Here is an 11,504-nt window from a genome sequence, read left to right as displayed (position 1 = left end):
TAGTCCACCCTCTTTGAACCTTTAATGCTAAGGCAATCCCAGTTAGTATTTGGGAAACTGAAACCCCCATGTATGATAACCTTATTTTTGTTGCACCTCTCTGATATCTGCCTACATATCTGTTCTTTTATCTCCTATTGACTGTTGGGAGGTCTGTCCCCAGCAAAGTGATGACACCCTTTTTGTTTCTAATTTCTACTCACATCACCTTGTTTCTAGGCTATCCTTCCTCAATACTGAAATAATGCAAACTTTGACTAACAGTGCGACACCTCCTCCTCTTTTTCTCCCCTCCCCCCCGTCTTGCCTGAAAATTCTATACCCTGGGATATTGAGTTGCCAGTCCTGCCTATCCTTCAGCCACGTCTCAGTGATGGCAACAATATAATTGACCCTCGTGTTAATTAAAGCTTTGAGTTCATCTACTTTGCTAGTGAAACTCCTTGCATTAAAGTAGATGCAATTTAGCTTCGAATTCCCTTGATGCATACTTATTTGCTCATTATGTCTGCAGGACTTGATAACTATTTCTCTTCTAGTTGATTATGCCTCTCCACCTGGACAACTACTCTGAGCCCCCTTCCCCTACCAACTTAGTTTAAACTTTCCCCAATAGCAAACCTCCCAGCAACAATGTTAGTCCCACTCTGGTTAAGGTGCAAGACGTTCCACTTGTACAGGTCCCATCTACCCCTGAAATGGTCACAATGATCCAGGAACCTAAAGCCCATCCTCCTATACCATCCCCTCAGCCACGCATTCATCTGACCGGTCCTTCAATTCCAACACCCACTAGCTTGTGGCACTGGAAGCAATCCAGAGATTTCAATGTTTGAGGTCTTGCTCTTTTAAACAGCTACCTAGCTGCCTAAACTTATGTTGCAGGATTACATCCTTTCTCCTACCTATGTCATTGGTACCTACATGTCCGTGGTTTCCGGCTGTTCACCCTTCCCTTTTGGAATGTCCTGAAGCAGCTCTGAGACAATTGCTGGAACATAGGATTGGTATCGATGGGTATTTGATGGTCAGTATAGACGTGGTGAGCTGAAGGGCTTGGATCAATGCTGTATGATTCTATGACTCTAAATGCAAGAATTGCAGCAAATCAAGCTTATGAGTTGAAGAGAAAACGGTGTCATGTGCTGTAGATAAAGTGGAAGCCCTGGATGTAAACATGGGCAGCAATGGGACCTGAACATTGTGGGCTACAATGAATACTCGGAAAGGAAGGTGGAAATATGACAGTGTTGATCAAGAATATCAAAGGAAGGTTTCAAAGACTGAACCTAACAGATTAGAGCAATGGAACAGGAAAGAGAATTCGTTTGTGGCGGGGATTCACCCGGACGTTGTTTGGTAACCGGATTCAGCTGCTGCGGAGGGTGAGCAGGACACCCTCCTCCCCAGGGCTCCCCAACCAGCGAAACTGCGCATGCGCCCAGCTGTCAACCCCCCCCAGGCACAGCAACGCGCGTGCGTGGGAAGCCACAGGTTCTCGCGAGAGCTCGGCCGTATGTGCCTGCTCGGAGCGGAAGCCCCGCCTCTTTCCTGACGGCGGCCGAGCGGCGCGGTGTTGCGGGTCCGACATGAAGGTGAGGCAGCGGCGCCGGGCCGCCACCAGCCGCCTCCATACACGTGTCTCCTTGTACCGAAGCATCTCCGTCGGCGGCGGAGGCACCGAGCCGGGGTTCAGCGGCTGCGATGGCTCGGATGGCGGTGGATTGGGGGGAGCGCTGCGGCTGGTGGAGAGGGAGGAGCTGCGGGGCCTCGGGCAGCGGCGGCAGATGGTGGGGCCGGTGGGACCAGGGCGACCCGGTACTCGGCCCAGCGCGGCGCCGGCTGCAGCGCTGTGCGAGTGGGCCTGGGCTGTCGTGGCGCCGGCAGTGGGCGAGGGACGGCCTTGCTCGCAGACTCGCACGGTAGTGCGGTGCCCAGCACTGCACCCAGTATTCCAGCTGTGGCCTAACCACTGACTTACACGGTTAACCATAGCCGTCCTACCCTTGCATTCAGTGCTCTGGCTAATAAAGGTGTATGCCTCCTTCACCGCCGTTTTTGTTGCCATGTCAAGGGATTGTTGGATATTGCTGTCTGGGTCCCTAGTATTCGTTGTGTACCCTTATTAGTCCTCCCAAAGAACACGTATCAGGATTAAATTCCAGCTCTCATTTCTCTATACATCCTATCAGCTGATCAGTATCGTCGTGTATCTTTTGCCTATCCTTTGCACCATCCATTTTTGAGTCAGCTGCAAAGTTACAAATACCTCCTTATGCTCATTTCCAAATTGTTAATGTATATAACAAGTGGGAAATGTCCCAGCATTGATCACTGTAACATGCCACTTTCTCACACTTGTAAACACAAAAACAGCCCTTTGCCATCACCTCTTACAACTATTCCTATTACCAGGCCGATTTTGGATCCAATATGCCAACTTGCATTGGATCCTGTGGGCTCTAACCTATTGGACCAGTTTCCCATGTGGGGCCTTATCCTAGACTTTACTGAATGAAGTTCATGCAGATGACATGAACTGTCCTAATTTCATCAATACATTTTGTTAACTGTTTGAAAAATTCAGTCAAAATTTTTGGGCAGGATCCCTAGCTAACAAAGCTGCGCTGATTATTTTTGTTAATCCATGCCCTTCCATGTGTCGATTAATCCTATACCTCAGAATTTTTTCCCAGTGACTTTCCTAGCACTCCTGGGCCTGTAATTACCTGATTTATCTCTGCTGCCCTTCTTGAATAAAGGGGGTGGAATGTTGATGGTTTGCACAGACTGAAGTAGCAACTATGTTCTCTTTTTGCAGTTAAACATCTCTTTCCCGGCCACCGGCTGCCAGAAACTGATCGAGGTGGATGATGAGCGTAAGCTGCGCACCTTTTATGAGAAACGTATGGCCACTGAGGTTGCTGCTGACTGCTTGGGGGACGAGTGGAAGGTGAGTCTCAGTGACCTGCCCACATCCATAAACGACAGTAAATCTGTGGCTGTCCAATCAATGTGTTTGTCTAAGACACTCAGGTGGTCCACTTTTTAAAGCACCTTGTGTGAATATCAGTTGAAAAGTTTGTGAAGAGGAAACAGTTTTGGGTGCCACTTTTAGAGTGATGCTATATAATGCAGAAGCTGGCCTTGTTGCCTTCAGACCTGCTAATTGATAAGGGGGTACTTTTTGGTGTCTCTAGACTGGCATTGCTGCCAGTTGGTAGCAAGGTAAAAATCTATGATGGATGTCGATGCTGGTGTCTAGCTTTCAGGAAAGATATAGGTGGGTGGGTTCTGTGTTTCTGGGTAAGCCCTGTAGTATTGCAATCCATGTAAGCTGTATTTGTGTTTGTTGCACTTTATTTTGCTGATGTGGTTTGTGTTATGAGGCTGTTTTTAACAGATTTAAGCTGTGGAATGGCATGGCTTCAGTGAGAAGACAGTATTGATTGTAACTCCTCTCTACCTGTGCCATGTCTTTCAGCCTATACAATTTATGATCCCTCAAATTAGATTTTTGAGTTTATCTTAAAATTTAAATGTCTTCTGTCATGTCTTTTGATACTGCATTGTTAGAGGAGATATTCATGGTTGAGGTATTAAATCCAAGTTCCATTCTGGTGCTCTGTTGGCTGTACAAGTTCCCATGACGATACGTCTCAACCAGTATTGTAAAGAAATGTTCTAGTAATTATCACACTACTGTGTGTGGGCTGTTTCTTCCAGCAAATCTTGGTCTACACCTTAAGACAAAAAATGGCTCTACAACATAGTAAAGGGCCCTATTTAAATACTGTGACTTGCTTCCTATAAGGCACACGTGTGATGGAATATTCTCTGCTTACTTGAGTGAGTGTAGCTCCTCCAACGCTCAAGAAGCTCAACATCATCCAGGACAAAGCAGCTTGCTTGATTGCCACCACATCCACCATTCTAAATGCTCATTTCTCTCCTCCGCTGGCTGCAGTGTATCTAGACCATGCACTGAAGTTACACAACTGGGGTACTCTGACGCCATCTCCCTGATTCGCTATCTCTGCCACCATGAAGGACAAGTGTTTCAGTCTCATGTGGGCGTCACCTGTGTCTTCCTCTCTAAGCCAAGCAGTATACTGATTTGGAAATGTATCGCTGTTGCTTCATTGTTGGTCCAAATCCTGGAACTCTGCCCAGCAGCACTGGCGGTACCTTCACCAGAAATATTGAAGTGATTCAAGAAGGCTGCTGTCCACCACCTTGTGGGCAACACATATTGGGCTTGCTGGCAGGGAGAATAAAACAAAGACCTAACCAAAATCAGTAAAAAAATAATCACTTTTCTCCTCCCATTGTCTATATTCTTTCCACAGGGATATGTTGTGCGGATCAGTGGCGGCAATGACAAGCAGGGCTTCCCCATGAAACAGGGTATCTTGACTAATGGCCGTGTTCGTCTGCTGCTCAGCAAGGGCCACTCCTGCTATCGCCCAAGGAGGACTGGTGAGCGGAAACGCAAATCTGTCCGTGGATGCATTGTTGATGCCAATCTCAGTGTCTTGAATTTGGTTATTATTAAGAAAGGTGAGTGAAATTTGCATTCTACTATAGATTGAAGAGATTCTTTTTAATTGTAGATGTTAAACTTGCTGTTGTTTTATCCTGAGGAATTGTACTTTTTGTTGCAATAAAATGGCTCAACAATTTAGCATTCTCTCCCTTCAAATAAGCAATGAATATCATATCAGTTTTTGTTTAGCAAAATTTGTAAAGATGTTGCATGTAGCAGAGTAATGCTGTACAGGCTCTAGAGTTCAAGGCTTGATTACCAACTTCAGAATAGCTGAAAGGTTTTTTTTGGGGGGTGGTGTCACCAAAGCAAAGAAGGGGAATAGTCATCTGCAAATTAAATTTAGGCCCTTTATATATGGTGTGTTATGAAATAAGCTAGTATAAAATGTTATTTCTAACTTTTTATGAAGAACTTGTATCTATCAATCTTTTCTAATGTTTTTAATTTTGCGGCAATGATAGAATTGTTCATGCTTCGGTATGTTGGTTATTTAATGCTGACACTGGTTTATTTTACTTCAATATTGTTGCATTGCAGCTCTTGACATGGTGACCCATTAAACTCTGGCTTTGGTATCTTTTTTAAACAATCATTCGTGAATGTGTTGTAAAGTTCTGGAGTTCCTTCTACTTTGGCTGGTTCACATGGGTATGAGAATTTGGTGTGAGCATTATGACTAATCCACAGTATGTGATAGTATAAGGTGGTAGCATGAGATGACATCAGTAGAATTAAAATTTTTAAATCCTTTATTATTATACCATTTTTAAAAAAATGCCAGGGATGCATTAGGTTTTGAATACTGATATGTTAAGCTGTGAACTAGTCATATTGGACAAAAGGACTCTGTCCCAAAAGAAGCAAACCAGCATGCTCCTCATGTGGGGTCACTTGCATTTAATTGTAGCCCGTTAAAATTTAGGTTAGCATGAGCCAAAAAAAGCTATGACTGAACATGAATAAAGAGACCACCACAAACTGGTGAGCAAGCCCTGCCCTTTCTGTCCAGAATAAGTGGAGCACTACATCCAGCAGCTTAAACTGACTTTTAACATGGGTAATCACTCTCTCTTGTTGGACAAAATAAGGCTTGTGTATATTCATCCTATTGTTTGCATGAAAGTATTATGTGGTATGGACTAGACAAATCTTTTGCTATTTATCAAGATTTACCACTAACAAATTAGAAATATTGTGTGCCTTAGTTGGCCAATTACTAGCAGCATTTGTTTAATCGGCAGTTTAATCAGCAGTCTGAAGTTTTGTTTGGTTGGGTCTTTGTTTTATTCTCCCTGCCTGCAAGCACATTGTGAAAGGCAGTTGTGTCTAAAGATTTGGTTCACTCTTTTGATGCATTAGGTAACTGTTGCCAAATTGGATCCACTGCAAAAAGAAAAGTGGAATTGGTCAAAAAATACACTAGAAACATCCCAATGATTTACGTTCAGAATAGTGCTGTGTGATTCCTGATGGGATCATAGTTTGTGATACTTCATTGCACATCTATCTGAAGAGGGCACTGACCCTGAAAGGCACATTCCCCGTAGCATAAAGGTACCTTTCTGCTGAAAGAGGTTGAAGGAAACCAGTTCAGTAACAAATCAAGGAGTCATTAGTTAATCTGTTTGTTTGGTGCAGGTGACCCTAAAAAGTGGAGTGTGAAGGATTATTGTGTCATCTGGACTGTATTGGCTGATTACTGGTAAACTATGTTGGTCTTAAGGATTGGAGTGTGGTGAGGGTCACTGATCTCAGGACAACTTTGGTAACTCTTTAAGGAGCATCTCTCTAATCAGGGCACTCTTTAGTGGCTATACATTCAATGCCTTATTCTGGGAAATCAGGTTGGTGGTCTTCTGGCAGGACCCTTTCCTCCCTTCTGTCTCCCTCCCCAGACTATCGCCATCCTCTAGCTCCTGGTCTGCTCCGAGCCACATAGGAAGAGTCAGGAATGTATTCTTTCTCTTGCTTGGGTGCCATCTTGTCTTCATATCAATACATTGGGTAGCATAGAGCATGCAACAATGAAATCTGCACCTGCTGGCCATATACTGCAAGGCACTTACGGACTGACGTCTGCACTGGAATTTCATTTTAAGATACTGAATGGTGTTTTCCACAATAGTTCTAGTGTGTGGCTGTTGTTCTAATTGTGATCAGCGGCTGTGGTAGGGCTGCAAATTGGTGTTGGAAGCCATGGAAGTAGATGGTGGCCCTTGTCACTAGTGAACACGTTCTTTCTGGAAATGTACTGCTTTACAAGCCACTGTAATGAATTTTTTTATTTGTATAATTTAGATTTTGCCAATTATAATGATTCCTTTTAATAGATTCCTGATAGCTTGGATGAGTAAATGAATAATCTACTCTGTTCCTAGCTTCAGATTCAAGATTGATGAGAACTTGGTCATGATCACACTGTTGTCTTGATACCTAGCAATCCACTCTGTATTTGGTTAGAGGGACATCTGGTGAGCCTTGACTGCATGTTTATTGAACTAAGCAGGCAATGTCCACACCCACTGATCATGATGACAATGGATAGTTATGGAACACTTTTTCAGGAAAGTTCAGCAGAACTCAAGCAAGATAGAGGATGACATTTGGGCTTAATTAATTTTGTTGATGATGTTACACTTTTGTTTGACAGAACAACGTAATATTTTTTCTGAATAGGTGAGAAGGATATCCCTGGGCTAACAGACAATACAGTGCCCCGCCGTCTTGGACCTAAAAGGGCTAGCAAAATTCGCAAGCTGTTCAACCTGTCCAAAGAGGATGATGTACGTCAATATGTCGTGAGGAGACCTCTGACCAAGGAAGGTACGTTCATTTTCCCTGAGCCATGCAAAAAAGCAGCTTTTGCAAGAGTGATGTGTTCTGTCACTGGTAAACTAACTCTCCTCACACGTGTTTCATCCATGTCAAAAATGACAAGCAACATGTCCTCCAATTCCTCCCTCATATTGTGCTGGGTGGCCTGCCTTTTTGATGTTTATACAGGGAGGCACAGCAATGGTAATACCATTCGCTATCAAAAGTAGTTGGTTAGGCACTCTGGTGCATGCCTCAGATCTGCCCACACTCCCCTAAATTTCTCACTTTTCTACTGCCCATTCAGCACCAGTGTCTGTAACATGTGAAGTGCTATGTGAATGCATATGGTCATCACCTGTGCTTCACTGCCATCTTTTTTGTCCCCTGTACTTTCTCATTTGTTGCATCAGAGTCCCTGCTATAATCTTGGCTCCTTTTTGTCTCATGCTAAATCAAACCATTTGCAAACTTGGTGTATACTTAGTACTGAGGTGAGACCTGATGGTATCTGCTCCATCAGAGGCCAGCTGCCTCAGACTCCTGACTTTGCTCTTGCATTGGCTGTTTTGCTGCTGAAACTTTCATTATCTTTATTACCTTGTGAGTATTCTGATACTCTCCTGATTACTTCGTCTTCTGTCTTAAGTAAACCCCTTGGATTCCCAGTCTGCCAGTGTCTGAAGTTTTGAAATTATCATCTTTGTTTTTTGCTTCTAAAGTCTTGTCCTTTCCTTTCCATTGCCTGACTTAGTCATAGAGTCATACAGCACAGAAACGTACAGCTCATAACCTTCAAAACCCTTCCTATCGGTGTACCTGTCCACTGTCTTTTATAAATTGTTATTGTACCTGCCTCAACCACTTCCTCTGGCATCTCATTCCACATGGATACCATCCTTTGCGTAAAAAAAAAGTTGCCTTCATATTCCTCTTAAATCTTTCCCCCTCACCTTAAACCTGTCCCCTCTGGTTCTTGATTTCCTCAACTCTGGGGGGGAAAAAATAGTGCATTCACCCTATCTATGCCCCTCATGATTTTATACACCTCTATAAGATCACCTCTGTCTCCTATGCTCTTAAGGCATAAAGTCCTAGCCTGTCCAACCTCTCCTATAACTCAGTCCCTCAAGTCCTGGCAGCATCCTTGTAAGTTTTTTTTTCTGCACTCTTTCCAGTTTAATAACATCTTTCCTATAGCAGGGCAACCAGAACTGAACACACTGTTCCAAATGCAGCCTCACCAACGTCCTGTACAACCGCACCATGACCGCCCAACTTTTATACTCAATGCCCTGAATTACGAAGGCCAGCATACCAAAAGCTGCCTTCACCACCCTGTCTACCAGTGACTCGTACTTGTACTCCAAGCTCCCCCTGTTCTACAACACTCCCCAGGGCCCTGCTGTTCACTGAAAGTCCTACCTGGATTTGACTTGCCAAAATGCAACATCTTGCACATCTGAATTAAACTCCATTTGCCATTCCTTGGCCCACTTACTCAGCTGATCAAGATTCCTCTAAGTTTTGATAACCTTCATTGTCCACTATACCACCTATTTTAGTGTCATATGCAAACTTACTAACCATACCACACATTCTCATCCAAATCATTGATATAGATGACAAACATCAAGCCAATTGCGTATCCAGTTAGCCACCTCTCCCTAGATTACATGCAATCTACTCTTCGAGAGCAGCCTACCATGTAGAACCTTTTCAAAGGCCTTACTAAAGTCCATATAAGCCACATCTACCGCCCTGCCCTCATCAACTTTCTTGGTCATCTCATCAAAAAACTTAATCAAGTTCATAAGACATGTTCTCCCATGCACAAAGCCATGCTGACTACCTCTAATCAGCTCCTATCTTCTCCAGTAACTTACCTACCACAGATGTTGTTAGTCTTACTGATCTATAGTTCAAGTTTTTCTTTGGCACCCTTTTTAAATAAAGGCACAATATTTGCTACCCTCCAGTCTACTGGCACCTCACCAGTGGCTAACGATGATGCAAATATCTCAGCCAGGGCTCCCACAATTTCAATCAACCGTTGCAAGCTCCTTGCCCCATTTTAGAACTTGAACCTGTAGACAAGTTCTGTCCCTTTCCACAACTATTTTAAAACTTAGAACTCCCGTCACCGGTCCCAAGGTGCTTCCCCACTGTCACCTCAGTCACTTGCCCAGCCCTATTACCCAAGAGTAGTCGAGCTTTGCCCTCTTCCTAGTAGGGCCCTCTATATATTGCTCAAGGAAATTTTCCTGAAATCACTTAAGTTCCCCCCAACCTAAGCCCTTAACAGTATGGCAGTCCCAGTCTGTTAGGAAAGTTAAAATCCCCTACTATGACAACCTTATTATTCTTAAAACTCTGCACAATATCTCTGCATATTTGTTCTTCTGATTCCCATTGACTATTTGGGGGGGAGGGGGGTGGTGGTGGTGCTATAGTACAATCCCAACAATCTGATCATCCCCTTCTTGTTTCTCAGCTCCACCCATAAAACTTCACTGGACAATCTCTCAGTAATTTCATCTCTGACTACTGCTGTGATATTCCCCTTAATCAAAAATGCAACTCCCCTTCTCTCTTCCTTTGCCTCTATCCTGCCTAAAGCACTAAGCTGCTAGTCCTGTCCCTCCCCTAGACATGTTTCCGTAATGGCTATAATATCCCAGTCCCATGTAGCTATCCAAGCTTTAAGTTCATCTGCCTTGCCTGTCAGACTTATTGCATTTACTAGAACTCAATGAGATTCATGTTTTAAAAGTGTTTTTCTATTAGAATTTTCTTTCGGTAGTTATTTTGAGCTCAGTCTTTAATTTCCAGGTAAGAAGCCCAGAACCAAAGCTCCTAAGATTCAGCGTTTGGTAACTCCTCGGGTTCTGCAGCACAAACGTAGACGCATTGCCCTGAAGAAACATCGTACCCAGAAGAACAAGGAGGCTGCAGCAGAATATGCCAAACTTCTGGCCAAGAGAATGAAGGTTGGTTGGGTTTTTTGTTGAAAAGTTGCTTGGTTCTCTGCACCTTGCTAATCCACATGCCAATTTGTCAATGAATGAGAACCCAACTAGTGTTGGTATTTGGTCCTACGTAATTGTGTTTAGGCTGGAATTCTCCAAAGCACTTAATGGAATGGAATCTCTTGCTGACAGCTGCATCCCTGTCCCTTTATCATAGAAAAGCAAAACAAGTGCAGACATGGGAACTCTAAAAGGAAAACAAAAAAAAACTGGAAATACTCAGCAGGTCAGGCAGCCACCTTGCAGGAAAAAAATAACATTTGGGGCCATTCACTTTTCATTAATCTAAAACATTAACTCTCTCTGCTGATGCTGCCTGACCTGAGTATTTTCCCCATTCATTATTTGCTGTTTGTATATCCTCTGACGACATTCTACTTAGCCAAAAAAATGACAGGATTGTGTCTTCATGTTCAACTGCAACATTCTGTCTTTGGCCCTGTGTTCAAGACAACATTTTAAAATGTCCCTGGCCCCACTCCCAAGGTCTGCTTGTGTGTATTCCTTGATTTTGAGCTCTGAAAATCCAATAACTTGCCCTTTTAAGTTGTGTTTGATCCAGGACTGGTCATCCTGTTTAGTATGTCATTCTTTGGCTGCATGTTTTGATAATTAAACATTTTGGGGGGGGGGGGGTGAACAGCAATTATTCAGGGGTCATAATGGGGTAGGGAATGCTGTTATCAATAATCTATTTAAATTCTTTTGCAGGAAGCTAAAGAGAAACGCCAGGAGCAAATTGCGAAGAGACGACGTCTTTCTTCACTCAGGGCCTCAACATCTAAATCTGAATCTAGCCAAAAGTAAAAATGCTGGTTGGATAACACATTAAACAGATTTTGTTGAAACTTGCTTAGTTTCTTCACTTGTTCAAAACTTTGATCTCAGTGAACAGTATCAAGTTCAACAGCTTTTCTTTTTCTTGTGAAAGGAAGAATTGCAGACCTTGTGGGTCTTGATCACTACAAAGGAGTTATTTTCCATTTACTTATCTTGGTGGAGGGAGCAAATGGTGTTTCAGAGAAACATGGAGCAAAGGTAGAGATTACTTGTCTTGGCTCCTGTTTAGTCATGTCCCTGTTTCTATCTGTAATCCTTTTAAGTTTCACCTC

General features: G+C 43.4%; 1 protein-coding gene across 1 annotated transcript; it reads left to right on the top strand.

Annotated features, from left to right (window-relative positions):
• Positions 1–1,436: 1,436 nt before the first annotated feature.
• On the top strand, positions 1,437–11,240 carry rps6 (ribosomal protein S6). The gene is made up of 6 exons (XM_052020428.1): positions 1,437–1,595; positions 2,822–2,953; positions 4,350–4,560; positions 7,226–7,372; positions 10,196–10,353; positions 11,104–11,240. The coding sequence occupies exons 1-6, from the start codon at positions 1,590–1,592 to the stop codon at positions 11,197–11,199; spliced, it is 750 nt and encodes a 249-aa protein (XP_051876388.1). The 5' UTR covers positions 1,437–1,589; the 3' UTR covers positions 11,200–11,240.
• Positions 11,241–11,504: the final 264 nt, after the last annotated feature.

Source organism: Pristis pectinata, chromosome 7 (genome assembly GCF_009764475.1).
Source record: "Pristis pectinata isolate sPriPec2 chromosome 7, sPriPec2.1.pri, whole genome shotgun sequence".
NCBI lineage: Eukaryota > Metazoa > Chordata > Chondrichthyes > Rhinopristiformes > Pristidae > Pristis > Pristis pectinata.
The sequence above is the reverse complement of the archived record's forward strand: the minus strand, read 5'-3'. Positions and strand labels throughout refer to the sequence as shown.